The sequence below is a fragment of the Pimephales promelas genome, chromosome 7 (genome assembly GCF_988280905.1).
Source record: "Pimephales promelas chromosome 7, fPimPro1.hap1.1, whole genome shotgun sequence".
Taxonomy (NCBI): domain Eukaryota; kingdom Metazoa; phylum Chordata; class Actinopteri; order Cypriniformes; family Leuciscidae; genus Pimephales; species Pimephales promelas.
Genome location: NC_142775.1, coordinates 135,793 through 153,189, shown reverse-complemented (window position 1 = coordinate 153,189; position 17,397 = coordinate 135,793). Strand labels below are relative to the sequence as shown.

The 17,397-nt window shown below is 42.2% G+C and overlaps 1 protein-coding gene across 1 annotated transcript in view; it reads left to right on the top strand.

Annotated features, from left to right (window-relative positions):
* Positions 1-17,397, top strand: part of map4k4 (mitogen-activated protein kinase kinase kinase kinase 4) — a 70,745-nt gene that overhangs the window by 39,518 nt on the left and 13,830 nt on the right. The window contains exons 15-25 of the mRNA XM_089132871.1: positions 3,498-3,641; positions 6,482-6,663; positions 6,830-6,938; positions 7,343-7,588; positions 10,846-10,951; positions 11,930-12,097; positions 14,731-14,874; positions 15,526-15,660; positions 15,786-15,886; positions 16,281-16,430; positions 16,519-16,678. Coding sequence (XP_088988997.1) covers positions 3,498-3,641; positions 6,482-6,663; positions 6,830-6,938; positions 7,343-7,588; positions 10,846-10,951; positions 11,930-12,097; positions 14,731-14,874; positions 15,526-15,660; positions 15,786-15,886; positions 16,281-16,430; positions 16,519-16,678 — 1,645 coding nt within the window. The remainder of the gene's footprint in view (positions 1-3,497; positions 3,642-6,481; positions 6,664-6,829; positions 6,939-7,342; positions 7,589-10,845; positions 10,952-11,929; positions 12,098-14,730; positions 14,875-15,525; positions 15,661-15,785; positions 15,887-16,280; positions 16,431-16,518; positions 16,679-17,397) is intronic.

Here is a 17,397-nt window from a genome sequence, read left to right as displayed (position 1 = left end):
TTGTTTGACTGAAGGTTTGTTTGACTCTGAAGGTTTGTTTGACTGAAGGTTTGTTTGACTGAAAGTTTGTTTGACTGAGGGTTTGCTTTAATGAAGGTTTGTTTGACTCTAAATGTTTGTTTGACTGAAGGTTTGTTTGACTCTGAAGGTTTGTTTGACTCTGAAGGTTTGTTTGACTGAAGGTTTGTTTGAATCTGAAGGTTTGTTTGACTGAAGGTTTGTTTGACTCTAAAGGTTTGTTTGACTGAAGGTTTGTTTGACTCTGAAGGTTTGTTTGACTGAAGGTTTGTTTGACTCTGAAGGTTTGTTTGACTCTGAAGGTTTGTTTGACTGAAGGTTTGTTTGAATCTGAAGGTTTGTTTGACTGAAGGTTTGTTTGACTCTAAAGGTTTGTTTGACTGAAGGTTTGTTTGACTCTGAAGGTTTGTTTGACTGAAGGTTTGTTTGACTCTGAAGGTTTGTTTGACTGAAGGTTTGTTTGACTGAAGGTTTGTTTGACTGAAGGTTTGTTTGACTCTGAAGGTTTGTTTGACTCTGAAGGTTTGTTTGAAGGTTTGTTTGACTCTGAAGGTTTGTTTGACTGAAGGTTTGTTTGACTCTGAAGGTTTGTTTGACTGAAGGTTTTTTTGACTAAAGGTTTGTTTGACTGAAGGTTTGTTTGACTCTGAAGGTTTGTTTGACTGAAGGTTTGTTTGACTCTGAAGGTTTGTTTGACTGAAGGTTTGTTTGACTAAAGGTTTGTTTGACTGAAGGTTCGTTTGACTCTAAAGGTTTGTTTGACTGGAGGTTTGTTTGACTGAAGGTTTGTTTGAAGGTTTGTTTGACTCTGAAGGTTTGTTTGACTGAAGGTTTGTTTGACTCTAAAGGTTTGTTTGACTCTAAAGGTTTGTTTGAATCTGAAGGTTTGTTAGACTGAAGGTTTGTTTGACTCTGAAGGTTTGTTTGACTGAAGGTTTGTTTGACTGAAGGTTTGTTTGACTCTAAAGGTTTGTTTGACTGAAGGTTTGTTTGAATGAAGGTTTGTTTGACTGAAGGTTTGTTTGACTCTAAAGGTTTGTTTGACTCTAAAGGTTTGTTTGACTCTGAAGTTTTGTTTGACTGAAGGTTTGTTTGAATCTGAAGGTTTGTTTGACTCTGAAGGTTTGTTTGACTCTGAAGGTTTGTTTGACTCTGAAGGTTTGTTTGACTGAAGGTTTGTTTGACTGAAGGTTTGTTTGACTCTGAAGGTTTGTTTGACTGAAGGTTTGTTTGACTCTAAATGTTTGTTTGACTCAAGGTTTGTTTGACTGAAGGTTTGTTTGACTCTGAAGGTTTGTTTGACTGAAGGTTTGTTTGACTGAAAGTTTGTTTGACTGAGGGTTTGCTTTAATGAAGGTTTGTTTGACTCTAAATGTTTGTTTGACTGAAGGTTTGTTTGACTCTGAAGGTTTGTTTGACTCTGAAGGTTTGTTTGACTGAAGGTTTGTTTGAATCTGAAGGTTTGTTTGACTGAAGGTTTGTTTGACTCTAAAGGTTTGTTTGACTGAAGGTTTGTTTGACTCTGAAGGTTTGTTTGACTGAAGGTTTGTTTGACTCTGAAGGTTTGTTTGACTGAAGGTTTGTTTGACTAAAGGTTTGTTTGACTGAAGGTTTGTTTGACTCTGAAGGTTTGTTTGACTCTGAAGGTTTGTTTGAAGGTTTGTTTGACTCTGAAGGTTTGTTTGACTGAAGGTTTGTTTGACTGAAGGTTTTTTTGACTAAAGGTTTGTTTGACTGAAGGTTTGTTTGACTCTGAAGGTTTGTTTGACTGAAGGTTTGTTTGACTCTGAAGGTTTGTTTGACTGAAGGTTTGTTTGACTAAAGGTTTGTTTGACTGAAGGTTCGTTTGACTCTAAAGGTTTGTTTGACTGGAGGTTTGTTTGACTGAAGGTTTGTTTGAAGGTTTGTTTGACTCTGAAGGTTTGTTTGACTGAAGGTTTGTTTGACTGAAGGTTTGTTTGACTCTAAAGGTTTGTTTGACTCTAAAGGTTTGTTTGAATCTGAAGGTTTGTTAGACTGAAGGTTTGTTTGACTCTGAAGGTTTGTTTGACTGAAGGTTTGTTTGACTGAAGGTTTGTTTGACTCTGAAGGTTTGTTTGACTGAAGGTTTGTTTGAATGAAGGTTTGTTTGACTCTGAAGGTTTGTTTGACTCTGAAGGTTTGTTTGACTCTGAAGGTTTGTTTGACTGAAGGTTTGTTTGACTGAAGGTTTGTTTGACTCTGAAGGTTTGTTTGACTGAAGGTTTGTTTGACTCTAAATGTTTGTTTGACTGAAGGTTTGTTTGACTGAAGGTTTGTTTGACTCTGAAGGTTTGTTTGACTGAAGGTTTGTTTGACTGAAAGTTTGTTTGACTGAGGGTTTGCTTTAATGAAGGTTTGTTTGACTCTAAATGTTTGTTTGACTGAAGGTTTGTTTGACTCTGAAGGTTTGTTTGACTCTAAATGTTTGTTTGACTGAAGGTTTGTTTGACTGAAGATCTGTTTGACTGAATGTTTGTTTGACTCTGAAGGTTTGTTTGACTCTGAAGGTTTGTTTGACTCTAAAGGTTTGTTTGACTAAAGGTTTGTTTAAAGATTTGTTTGACTCTGAAGGTTTGTTTGACTCTAAAGGTTTGTTTGACTCTAAAGGTTTATTTGACTGAACGTTTGTTTGACTCTGAAGGTTTGTTTGACTCTGAAGGTTTGTTTGACTGAAGGTTTGTTTGACTCTAAAGGTTTATTTGACTGAACGTTTGTTTGACTCTGAAGGTTTGTTTGACTCTGAAGGTTTGTTTGACTCTGAAGGTTTGTTTGATTGAAGGTTTGTTTGACTCTGAAGGTTTGTTTTACTCTGAAGGTTTGTTTTGACTCTAAAGGTTTGTTTGACTCTGAAGGTTTGTTTTGACTCTAAAGGTTTGACTCTGAAGGTTTGTTTGACTCTGAAGGTTTGTTTTGACTCTAAAGGTTTGTTTGACTCTGAAGGTTTGTTTGATTGAAGCTTTGTTTGACTCTGAAGGTTTGTTTTGACTCTGAAGGTTTGTTTGGACTCTAAAGGTTTGTTTGACTCTGAAGGTTTGTTTTGACTCTAAAGGTTTGTTTGACTCTGAAGGTTTGTTTTGACTCTAAAGGTTTGTTTGACTCTGAAGGTTTGTTTGACTCTGAAGGTTTGTTTTGACTCTAAAGGTTTGTTGGACTCTGAAGGTTTGTTTGACTCTGAAGGTTTGTTTGACTCTAAAGGTTTGTTTTGACTCTAAAGGTTTGTTTTGACTCTAAAGGTTTGTTTGACTCTAAAGGTTTGTTTTGACTCTAAAGGTTTGTTGGACTCTGAAGGTTTGTTTTGACTCTGAAGGTTTGTTTGACTCTGAAGGTTTGTTTGACTCTGAAGGTTTGTTTGACTCTGAAGGTTTGTTTTGACTCTAAAGGTTTGTTGGACCTGAATCTGACAGCCTGTTTGTGGTTTAAGGTTTGTTTGTTTGACTCTGACAGCTGTTGTGTTGCAGGCGGACGAGCGGCACAGGAGGAATGTTCAGGGTTCTCCTCAGGCCGTGGTGATGCCGAAGCAGCCACCTGCTGTACCGCCACGATCAGAAGCCTTCTCCAACGGCAGTGTGTCCGAACCGAGCCATCGGTCCGCTGACCCACAGGTAACTCGACCTTTTTTCTCATTAAGATGTGATCTCTAGTGATTTTATCCGGAAAATGTAACATTTAAATGGCATTCAATGAATCTTTTTTTCAGTTTATGATTAAGACTTACGGTTATATTACGGGTTCTGTGTTACTGAAGTTCAGTTTCAGCATTTGTAACTTAAGGCCCGATATACTTCAAGTGAACTCGAAGAATGATCTGGTGTGACTTGTAAGTTCGAAGCAGCTTGCCATATTCAGGAAAAGTTTTCTCCGGCTGGTAAACTGCCATTGGTCAGTGATGATGATGAAACAGGTATGTGAAGGACTCCGGTGCTCCGCCTTCTTTGGGGTGTAAATCTTTTCCGGTTCATCTCACTGAGAGACGCTTTATAGCAGAAACTGAAGCTGTAATTCTCACTGAAAGACATAGTCACTGTTTTTCATGTTTAATACTGTAAAGCTGTAAAGCGATCTGTTGTATAAAGAGGCCTGTGAGTGCCATTTCAATGTCCAGGTTTGGACATTAGGTGGTGCTATGGTCATGGCATAGTTATTGTGACTCTTCTACTGAGGAGGATAGGTGTAATCAGACAGAGGTGTTGCCAGAGGGGAAAAGGCCAACTAGTTTTTGAAAGATACATGTCTAACCATATTCGGAAAAAAATAAAGGGACTACATTAGCAATAATAAAAATAATACCAATATATAAATAATAATGTTGGTGACTAGGTTAGTCACAAAGTTTAACAATCAAAACCTATATGTAACCTACTGATACATGTCAGTTGGAACCAAAAAAACCCCATCAGAAACCCCAACACAAAAGAACCCAGACCATGCTGACCTCCAGAAGGAGGGACCCACACCCCAGAGAGCCCTAATTGGCACACATGACTATTTTTCTCACATCCAGTCTCTCATGGGGCAAAACTGCAAAGATCTCTCTATACCACAGAGTATCATTGATCCATCTAATAAGGATGCATTTCCTTGCCACAAGTAGTAGTTTATCTAACAGTATGTATCCTAAGTGTCCTGCCTCTTGGATGGAAGCCCCAGGAGAAAAAGAACAGGATCTTTTTTCTATTTTATCTGAAAAATGGTATTAATTTTGCAAGCAATGAAGCTCCAAAATCTAGAGATATACTCGCAGCTCCAAAAACAGTTAAAGTATGTCCCCAACTCTGTGTGCCACTTAAAACACAGGGCAGATGTAGTATGATCCATTTTATTCATTATAACTGGTATTATATGTAACCTATGCATTATCTTATCTTGAGTTTCTCTGAGCCGGTTACAAGTAAAAGTGGACGTCACACATTTAATGGCCTCCCGCCGGTCATCATCTATATGTTCATTGCATAGGTCTTTCTCCCATTTGTGAGCAATCGTTTTCAAAAGTCCAGAGGTATGAGAGTATATAAAAGAATAAAACCTAGACGAAAAGTGAGCAGCATTAGTTATGTTGAGGGGGAAACCCTCCAAATTGCTAAGAGCGGGCGAATTCAGCGCATATTTGTGCTTTGAAAAAACATAATGTTGAATTTGTAAATAACCAAAGTGGTGTTGCTTTGGGAGATCATACTTCTGTCGCAATTGTTGGATGGACATTGGGGAGCCATCCTGGAACAAGTCCCCTATTACACGGATTCCCTTTATGTGCCATGTTTTAAAGATAGACGAGCCTTGGCCCCGGACAAATACAGTTTCACCTTTCCCAAAGATCTGACGCCAATCTTTAACCGGATTGTAAAGTATCGGATTTTTCCTCACTATATCCACATGCTTGTAAGGGCAAGCAAACAGGCTCCAAATAGAGAATGGGGAACAAGCCCATGAATCCACACTAGGACACAGATCACAGTAGGACCAAAATGAGTCTGGCATGGCAAGCCCACTTATAATATAGAATATTAGGCATAGCTAAACCACCACCAAGATTGAATCTTTTGTCTAGGCTTCCTGCCATTCCTGCCATGCACTTTCCAGCTCTGCAGAGACTTTCCTGCTCAACCATAGGGGCAGCGTCTGAAGAGGGTACAGTAATCGAGGAAGAATATTGATTTACTCGTCAAATAAAGACAGCATTGTTGGTATAGACAATTCGGGAGATGATAAAAACAGAATATTTTGTGCTCTACATCATCATAGAAATACCCGTTATACCTCTATGCTGTCTGACAGGCTCTGCTAGAGTTTCCAGAGCCAGCGCAACAAGAGCGGACTCAGCGGGCAACCCTGTCTCCGGCATCTGACCGTAAACCATTAGTAATAACACAGGACGTAGAGGAATGGTAGATGGTCTGAATCCACTTCAGAAAGTCACCGTCTCCGTAAATACCCACACTCCTCCCTGTCAAAAGCCTTCTCTAAATCCAGAGAGACAGATTGGTTTGTATTTTGTATTACATTCAGGAGCCTTCTTATATTTGTAACAGAATAAAGCCAGTCTGATCAGGTTTTATTAGGTTGGAGAGAACCGTCTCGAGTCTTCTGGCCAGTAATTTAGAGAGTATCTTAGCATCAACTCCAACTAAACTAATAGGCCTATAAGAGCTACATACGTCAGGTGGGTTATCCTTTTTAAGATTAAGTGAAATATTTGCTCAATATCGAGTTCTTCTAAGCCATCTGGGATGCTGAGCAGATGAAGCTGTTCTGGTCCTGATATGACATCACTGGTCACATGTGTGTTTGCAGGATCTGATATGACATCACTGGTCACGTGTGTGTTTGCAGGATCTGATATGACATCACTGGTCACGTGTGTGTTTGCAGGATCTGATATGACATCACTGGTCACATGTGTTTGCAGGATCTGATATGACATCACTGGTCACATGTGTGTTTGCAGGATCTGACGGCTCTGGCGAAGGAACTGCGCGCGGTGGAGGACGTGCGGCCTCAACACAAAGCCACGGATTACTCTTCCTCCAGCGACGACTCCGGCACCACTGATGATGAAGATGATGAGGAGGTGGACCAGGACATCGGGGACGAGTCGACGTCTGGCCCGGAGGACTCGCGGGGAGGAGGGTGAGCTTCAACAGAACTGCACTCGCAGCAGAGATTCTGTTAGACAACATTTAGCTCAGGAAACACCAGTCGTGTGATGGACAGAATGCCTGTTTTGATTTAATCTATGATGAACTGTGGTGCTGTTCTAATGTTCATCTAGACACAATGGTTGTTTGATTGACAGCTCGTCTAGACTCAGTAATGGTGAGGCAGAAGCAGCGAAGACGATGGTCGTGCAGGACGATGATGCCTCCTCTACGCCATGCAAAGACAGCACACTCGTCATGAGACAGGTGACACACACACACACTCTCTCTCAAACACACTCACACACTTACTCTCTCACACACACTCGAGCACACACACACACACACACACACACACACATAATGAGTGTAGATGGATTCTATAATTCTAAACTATAATAGTGGTCACACACAGTAAACAAACACACACATGTTGGACACTTGTTTTTCTTTGTTTATGTCCATTGTCACTGCTCCTTTATTCATCATAGTCCTTGTTTTATGTTAATTATGCATGTTTTTTATTTGTGAAGATTGTGTTTGAATTTTTGTTCACCTTCAGCTTTTTTTTGGCCTCTAATTGCAAGTTTAGCCCAGAAACACAGCTATGCAAAAGGAAGGGCAGAGAGATGTAAAAAGAGTGCTGATGGCGTGAGGTTTGCCTTTCTCAGTTCCAGAGATCAGGGCCTGTGACACTGCTGGGTTCAGGTTGGAAAGAGGCTTGTTGTCCCAGTCCTGTAGAGATTGTGCAGAGGAACTGCTTTAGGGGGGCAAACCCTCTCCTGCCCGACCTGCTCCAGCAGAGTCATCGCTCGCCCCCTGGCTCCGCCTCCTCATCCCCTGGCTCCGCCTCCTCTCCCAACAGCCCCGCCCTGTCCCCCATCAGTTCCTCGGACAGACTCCTGTGCCTGACAGAGGTACAACTGCTCTCTCTGATGGTGGGAGGTTTTAGCTCTCTATTATTCACTCTACCTTTTATGACACTAATTCTTCTGGCAAACTCTTTCAACTGATTAACCAACATCGTTAACCGGTTAATATGGCTTAACTGACAGCCAACGCTTGCACGTGGGGTCATGTGACTGACGGACATGTCTAGCAGTAGTTGTAACATCTTGATGAAAAACGGGAAGGTTTGATTATAAAAAAAATCTGCAATCAAATGCTCCGAACAAACATGTAATCCTCCGACGCAATCCAGAACGTTGTTTAAAATAACCCATCGGCTCTTTCCTGATGCTGGGATCCTTCTGATGTCTGTACAGAAACGCAAACACAGTCTGAAAAGAGCTTGAGGAGCAGCTCATCCTCAGTGTCAGTAGTGCTGGTCATCAGTCTGCTGTCCGTGTCCAGTGACTCTTGACTCGCTCGTGTTCAGAGACTCTTGACTCGCTCGTGTCCAGTTTGAATCACTTGTGTCCAGTGAAGCAGGCGTCAGTGACTCTTGACTCGCTCGTGTCCAGTTTGAATCACTTGTGTCCAGTGAAGCCGGCATCAGTGACTCTTGACTCGCTCGTGTTCATAAAACATTTATGAAGTATGATCATTACATAGCATCAACACCTTTTAAAATCAGAAATTCTAAATGTGATGATTGGAGAACTGCATGTTTTAGTTACAAGATGAAAGTTCAGGATGAAAACTTTTTTCTTAAAGGGATAGTTCACCCAAAAATTTGCCCATGATTTCCTCACCTTCAAGTCATCCGACATTTCTCTTTAAAATGGCTAACTCCTCTGAGCTTCCACGGTCGTCATTTACGTTGTGCGTCGGGTCAGGGGTTAATCTTCCACCGTAGATTGATGTGTATTGCCGTCTGGTGGAAGCTAGTGATTATAGTTTATAAAGTTCACACAAATGCATGGCTTTGCTTCAGAAGGCCTGTATTAATCCACTGGAGTTATGTGGAGTATTTTTGGGCTTCACATTTTCTCCAGCGATTCACTCTCATTAGAAAGAGACACCCTCTGGGGTCGGCTATCACGCCTAAACTCAAATTAATCTGTTGATTTTGAAATGTTATACATCATTAGATCCTGTTAAGAGTCTATTTTTTGTGGATACTAACAATAAAAACAGCGTTCTGCTTTTTGTCAAATAAAGAAAAATAAACATGATGTGAGTTTTGCCTTCTCTCTGTCAGTGAAGTTCATTCTGAAACGCGTCCGAAAATTAACTGTAACTCAGTGAATACTTGTGACACAGACACACAAGATTTTTCTTTATGAAGCTGAAATTCTTTTCTTTTAAATAAAGTCATTTTATACAAAAAACAAATATGATCAGTTTATGTAATCTGTATGAAAAGAGAGAGAGATGTCAGTCTTTTACCTTTCAGCTAATTATAGCGTATTACGTGTTAATGTGACCACGCCCACTGAGAGCGTGTGCTATTCAAACACAAATGTTGAAGCAAGCTGCTCGATAAAACATCCCGTTTAATAAGAATCTTGTACTTTACCTCGGTGGCGGCAGTGGCTCAGTGGTTCATGTTAGGGCTGTCGCGGTAACCGCAATATTGTAGTACCGCGCTTCTGACAAGTCAACCGCAGGGGATTGCAAGTAACCGCCATATTCACGTTTTTTTAAAAGACTATACCTTTCTTGTTTTGAACTTCATGCATGTGGGTTAAATGTTAAACAAGTTCATAATGATAACAAGACCGTTTATCTTGGTGATCTGTAGTCTACAGAGGCTTCACACAGACGGTGAATGAGAGCGCGTGTGATTACCTGCGTCTGTCTTTGAAGTGGTGAAAAGGTTGTCAAAGGAAAGTGAAACACGGCCTCTAATAAGTATTGGGCTCTAATAAGTGAAGCATCAGCTTCAGCGTTGCCCATGTGACGCATTGCTGCTCAGCTGAGCCTTGAACTCCAAAGTTAAAAATAATGAACACCTTGTTTCATTCCATCTCTTTTAATGAATCTGCTTTTTTGAACGTGTTGGTTAGGGTTAGGGTTAGTGAACGGTTTAATGACTCAAGTCCATTGTTACAACAATATGCGCGCTGAGTGAAAGCCTTTCAATGCGCATATAGACGCGGTTTAGTTTCGGTTACATTGGTTACTGAAAATGTCCTTGTTTTTGTCCACATCGTAAACCTTATTTATATAGCAACAAATACATATAAATGAAATAAATAAATGGCGGTAATACCGCGTATCGCGCTATTGAGTCACTCAACATTACCGCAAGGGAAATTCCATAACCGCGACAGGCCTAGTTCAGCTGTGTGTGTGTGTGTGTGTGTGTGTGTGTGAGACACCTAACCCCAGCTGCTCCCGACGAGCTGGATGGCGCCTTGTATGGCTGACACCACTGTCTGTGTATGAATGAGTGAGTGAATGTGAGGCAAATGTAAAGTGTTTTGGTGGCCATTGGGTCTGTGAAAGCGCTATATAAATGCAGTCCATTTACCATTTAGCTCGTCTAGCTGCGCTGTGAGGAATAATGCTATTGTAATAACCCTGGAAAAGTTACCTCAGAAGTGCTGGTAGTTTGATCTGGAGGAGCTGATCCAGCTGATAAGGGTTTTGTTCTAATGGCGTTATTGAATAGTGTCAGTAAACTGCACTGTTGAAGTGCATGTCTGTGTGAATGAATGAATGGCACAGACGCGTGGGCGATGTTGTTTACTACTGCTGCCCATTGTTCAGTGAATGCGTTCATTCACATCTTTCGAATCCAGGGGAAGACAGCGGTTTACGTGTCCTCAAGCCCTTAAAACACCATTTCTTGCAAACTGAACGGATCTGCACAGGCTGAACAAACCAATTTTTTCTACTAAAACGACATCACAAAATTTGAGCTATGTGTGCTTGTGCGATGAGAAGAAATTCTTCTTCGCTGTTGTGCGTCAGAACGATTGCAGCCGGAAATCAGACGTAACTGAACCCCAGTAAGCAAGAAAAGAGAAATGCTTTTGTCAGAGGTGTTTCTCCTTGCATGCATTGCATACATTTTCTCCCCTGTTGTTCCTTCTTTCTCATTCTAAGACTTACAGGGATCATTGTTTCCATCAGTCTATTCATATTTTTTTTTCCACCAACCACCATCAAGTCATTCATATTTTATCATTTGTGTGTTTAGTTGTAGTTGAGTTTTTCCTACATTTACAAAAGTGTACTGTAATTTCTGGTGTTTTCTAAATGTTTTCTGCCGGTCGTCTGACAGACTCCCACTGTGCCGAAGCACAAGTCTTCCTCCTCGTTCACTCCCTTCATCGACCCGCGCCTCCTCCAGGTGTCTCCGTCCACCGGCAGCGCGCTCAATAACGCTGGTGAGTGTGTGTGTGTGTGTGTGTGTGTGTGTGTGCCGACAGGGCGCTTCTACTGCTCTGGGAGAACACTAGGGATGAGTTACAAAAGATTTGTGTGGTAATCAACATAATTCTCTGAATCTGAGGCATAATTATGACATTTTAATAATCAGTGTCAATGGTTTGACCGTTCTGACAGATCTTGGTAAGTGCTGGAATAAAAAACACATTAAAAGAAAATAATGCTTAAAGCAATTGAGCCTCTTTTTTTGGACAAAGGAAGAAATGATTTTGGAAAGATTCAACACTTTCCCCTTTAAAGCAGCACTATGCAGGATTTCTGTTGAACTTTTTTCAACCCGAAAATAGTTATTTAACCATTGCAATAACTCCGAAGCTATTCAGTTAAGGTAAAAAAAAAAAACTGCATTATGCTGCTTTAAATTTTCATTTCCAGAAAGCTCTTTTTCAAAATCTCATTCTCAGTGCTGTTGACCTTTTTTTTTTGTTCAAAGTATTTATACAGCAGACTACTATTTGTTGTACTGTAGTTAATTTATTGAATTAATTTATTGTCAATAATGGGAAATATAAGTGAAAAAATTGTAAGTGCATTACAGTAATCAGAATTTGGGTGTAAATCTTACCTAATTGTCATGAAAATAATGTCGGAATAACTTGATGCAACAATATTCTCTTAAATGTTGTTGTGTTTTGTTTTTCCTGTGAGATATATATATATATATATATATATATATATATATATTTATCCATATACTTACAGTACAGGGTATAATTATATACCATAGAGCGCATGTCAACTGCTTGATCACTTGTATCGCTGCAAAGTAGCTATATTATCATCCAGCTCTAATCTGATAAATACGATTATTGAGTCATGAAGATGTTTATATTTTATAAAAGACCATGGTTTTCTGTGTGAAAGTGCTACCCAGATAAATGTGAGTTGATTTGCCCAAACATTGTGATGTTCCTCAGGTTACAGTAATGATGCTCGACTGCAGGAGGCTCTGCGTCAGGACGCGTCCCGTAAGGGTTCGGTGGTCAACGTCAATCCTGTCAACACTCGGCCACAGAACGACACGCCAGAAATACGTAAATACAAGAAGAGGTTCAACTCTGAGATCTTGTGCGCTGCTCTGTGGGGTGAGTCCCGCTCTAACCCAGTCCAACACCACTCCAACACCAGTCCAACACCAGTCCAACACCAGTCCAATACCAGTCCAACACCAGTCCAACACCACTCCAACACCACTCCAACAACACTCCCAACACCAGTCCAACACCAGTCCAACATCAGTCCAACACCAGTCCAACACCAGTCCAATACCAGTCCAACACCAGTCCAACACCACTCCAACACCACTCCAACACCACTCCAACACCAGTCCAATAACACTCCAACACCAGTCCAACAACACTCCAACACCAGTCCAATAACACTCCAACACCAGTCCAACACCACTCCAACACCAGTCCAATAACACTCCAACACCAGTCCAACAACACTCCAACACCAGTCCAATAACACTCCAACACCAGTCCAACAACACTCCAACACCAGTCCAATAACACTCCAACACCAGTCCAACACCACTCCAACACCACTCCAACACCAGTCCAATAACACTCCAACACCAGTCCAACAACACTCCAACACCACTCCAACACCACTCCAACACCAGTCCAACACCACTCCAACACCACTCCAACACCACTCCAACACCAGTCCAACAACACTCCAACACCAGTCCAATAACACTCCAACACCAGTCCAACAACACTCCAACACCAGTCCAATAACACTCCAACACCAGTCCAACACCACTCCAACACCACTCCAACACCAGTCCAATAACACTCCAACACCAGTCCAACAACACTCCAACACCACTCCAACACCACTCCAACACCAGTCCAATACCAGTCCAACACCAGTCCAACACCACTCCAACACCACTCCAACACCAGTCCAACACCAGTCCAACACCAGTCCAACACCAGTCCAACACCAGTCCAACACCACTCCAACACCACTCCAACACCAGTCCAATAACACTCCAACACCAGTCCAACAACACTCCAACACCAGTCCAACACCAGTCCAACAACACTCCAACACCAGTCCAACAACACTCCAACATCAGTCCGACACCAGTCCAATAACACTCCAACACCAGTCCAACACCAGTCCAGCAACACTCCAACACCAGTCCAGCAACACTCCAACACCAGTCCAGCAACACTCCAACACCAGTCCAACACCAGTCCAACACCAGTCCAGCAACACTCCAACATCAGTCCGACACCAGTCCAACACCAGTCCAACACCAGTCCAGCAACACTCCAACACCAGTCCGACACCAGTCCAATAACACTCCAACATCAGTCCGACACCAGTCCAATAACACTCCAACACCACTCCAACACCAGTCCGACACCAGTCCAATAACACTCCAACACCACTCCAACACCACTCCAACACCAGTCCGACACCAGTCCAATAACACTCCAACACCAGTCCAACACCAGTCCAACACCAGTCCAGCAACACTCCAACATCAGTCCGACACCAGTCCAACACCAGTCCAACACCAGTCCAGCAACACTCCAACATCAGTCCGACACCAGTCCAACACCAGTCCAACACCAGATCGACACCAGTCCAACACCAGTTCGACACCAGTCCGACACCAGTCCGACACCAGTCCGACACCAGTCCGACACCAGTCCGACACCAGTTCGACACCAGTCCGACACCAGTCCGACACCAGTTCAATAACACTCAAACACCAGTCCGACACCAGTTCGACACCAGTCCGACACCAGTTCGACACCAGTCCGACACCAGTTCGACACCAGTCCGACACCAGTCTAACACCAGTCCAACAAGCTCAATCAAAGTGTGTTGTCTGGACATGCCAGTGCACATTGATGCATGTATTTGGAACACGTGGCAAACATTATTTGGATCAGTTGTACGCTGTGATGAAGTCAGTGTGGGTGATGGAAGAAGACGAGGGGTCGGCGAATACTGGAGCTTGTGTGCTTTAATCAATACCTCAGCGCTCTTAACATCAAACACTGTAGATCAAAGTCCTCCCGCCACATACGGCTTTCTCCGCCACCGACGTCAAACTCTTCCCGCTGTTCACTGCTTCCTCAGACATGGTCACGGATCAATTCGGATTGTTTGTACACAGCTCCGCACACCGCCACACAAGCTCCAGGATCTCTCTCCCAATCTCCGCCAATCACTGAAATCACAAACAGGTGTTCATCGTTTGAACTTGACCCACTTACTTCCCGCTCGGCTCCTCACTCGCTCTCCCGCCGCAGACTCCGCTGAACATACACCGTTTACAAGTCATTTAATTGAAGCCTAAAGACGTGTGCACACCGGGAAGATAATCGTGTGCTTTTCGCCAACGTTTAACACCTCGGGGCTAAACTAAGGGCACCAATGTGAGTATGCACACCGACGCGCAAATAGCCAGGCGCAAAAACGTCATTTTTAAGGAGACCAATGAGACTGGCGCTTTTGTTTACTTTTGTAAAATTGACCCTTTTTACTTTCTCAATTTACATTCCTGGTCTTCTTGTGTATGACTGATCAGTGCATGTTTTTCCCAGAGAACACCGTTTATCAAAAACCTCTGAATGAACTCGTTTCCGTTGATATTTGATATCAGAAAATGGTCCCATTACAGAAGAGGAAGTGGCTTTGACTCGACACTGGAGTGTTTAAGAGAAGTGTCCTCTGTTTCTGTCTCCCGCAGGTGTTAATCTGTTAGTCGGGACAGAGAGCGGACTCATGCTACTGGATCGCAGTGGTCAAGGGAAAGTCTACCCGCTCATTAGTCGTAGACGCTTTCAACAAATGGATGTTTTGGAGGGACTTAACGTACTAGTGACAATATCAGGTACCGAAGCCTCGTGCAGGATCTCTGGGTATTGATCTGTATGTAGGAGGATGTTCCCGTGTGTTCATGTGACGGCACGTGTGCTTTCATTGTTACATAATATCCTCTCTTGCATACCCCCATAAACAATGTAGTTCCCCAATTTTCCTCTATTTCTGTCCGTCTTTGTGGTCAAGTCTCAGACATGAAAAAACTGTGCAAACACATGCTTCAGACATGTTGAAATATTCCATGACACACAGGAAGTCCTGTACTTTACGTTGAAGTTGCTTCGTTATTTTAGACTGGCTGCAGATTCATCTTTATAAATGTACAAGGTGCATAGAAGTCATTTGTGACATCATGGCTAATTCTTAGGAAATGGATGTTTTTTTCCATTTTATTCGAAAAGGTTTCAGCTGAGCTCATGAAGTCCTCTTAACCTGAAGCTTAAGTTTATTTAAACCCTGGTTGAAGATCAGTGCAAAATCGTGATTTCCTGACAGTATTCTTTGATTCAGTCTTATGGGAAAATCATACTTTTTCTACAGAGAAAATCATGCAAATTTTCCCCCTTTCCACGTGTAAAGCGCTTTGAGTACATAGAATAGCGCTATTTAAAAGTAATGAATTATTATTATTATAAGTCATGATTCCAGCTTCCAATCCTAGGGAAGAAGAATAAACTGCGTGTGTACTATCTTTCGTGGCTGAGGAACAAGATCCTCCACAATGACCCTGAGGTGGAGAAGAAGCAGGGCTGGACCACCGTAGGGGACCTGGAGGGCTGTGTGCACTACAAAGTCGGTATGTGTTCCTGTCCAAAACATTCCCTAAAGCAAAGGCCTGCTTTGTTCGGTCTACTCTAACTGGTTCTCCCTTTCATCGCTGCACAGTATTGCCCTGACGTCTGTTGTTTGTTTGGTCTGCAGTGAAGTACGAGAGGATCAAGTTCTTGGTTCTGGCGCTGAAGAATTCAGTAGAGGTGTATGCGTGGGCTCCCAAACCATACCATAAATTCATGGCTTTCAAGGTGACGAACCTAATATGTCCATGAGAACGAGTCAAGCATGATGTGCCCTTGTACAAGCGGTTCGCTCGTCTCTTGGCGGCGAGCTGTATAAAGTTCAACTATGATGATAACGGCACAGAGGAACGATGTTGTTGGAATCACTTTTGACATCTGATGAACGCTAAAAACATTGACAGCCAATCAGAATCCACGAAGAAAAAGAGCTTTAAAGAGCTTGAGCATGTATGCGCAGTGCGCTCATAATAAGCGATATTGAGCGATAGTGTGGACGCTAATAAAGTTATTATAGAGTTATAGTTATCATCCTTCGTGAAAATGGGTCTTATTATAAACATGCTGATATTTATTGTAAAATCTAAAAAGGCATGATGACGTTTCTCTCCTTCTGTGGTAGTCGTTTGGTGATCTGGTGCACAAGCCACTGCTAGTTGACCTCACAGTTGAAGAAGGCCAAAGGTTAAAGGTCATCTATGGGTCCTGCTCTGGGTTTCACGCCGTGGATGTCGACTCAGGAGCCGTCTATGACATTTATCTGCCCACTCACGTATGTACAGTATTGATAGTGACGAGCATTGGGGTTTTCCAGCCGTGTTTCCCAGCCTTCATCTTCCTCTCTCTTTGTTTTGTTGTAGATTCAGATGAGCATTCAGTCGCACGCCATCATCATCCTGCCCAACACGGATGGCATCGAGCTGCTGGTGTGTTATGAAGACGAGGGTGTGTATGTCAACACCTACGGCCGCATCACTAAAGACGTGGTGCTCCAGTGGGGCGAGATGCCCACGTCTGTTGGTACGTTAATCTCGCCTACGATGCTATTCACTCAGTACTCTATTGTTACTACTAATATTTCTAACTTCAGCAGGCCAAGTACTAAATATCTGTCAGTATGTTTGCATGTAATTGTCAAGCTTCTGTGGTTTTTATATCGTTGAGTTACACTGTCCAGGAAGTATACATGACACAATGCATATTGGGATATGTGAAGCATTAAATGGCGAAGCCAATTGTTGCCGATTTATGCAAATGAAATGAGCAGAAACTTTGAGAGCGACTGCCAATGGAAACAAAGTCAGAGGAATTGCATGTGGTTCATATCCTGTCATATATTGCAATGTCATCAAGACGGAGAAGTTAGTGGCTGAATTAAGTTTTTTATGTTAAATAAACGCTACTCGCCTCAAGCAAACTGTTTGTCGGGGGAAATGGTTCGGTGCTTGTTTTGTCTTTTTTTAATCAGCGTTCTCTCCAGCCTACAGTACCGTTGGACATGGACTTTATCCAACTGCACAACTCTGCAGGCTGGTACATTTGCTTCTTTTTTATATTATACATTTATGCTCTGATTGCGTTTATATATAGTCTTTCCCCTCTAGAATGTTTATTTTTAAGAGTGAGGTAAGAAAACCTAACAATACAGATAGTTTCAAAGCAGTTTTAAAGCGAAAATGTGGAAATAATGATTCAGTGATTCAAACAGAGTTCAATTCTTCTGTAAAGCAACTCTAAAA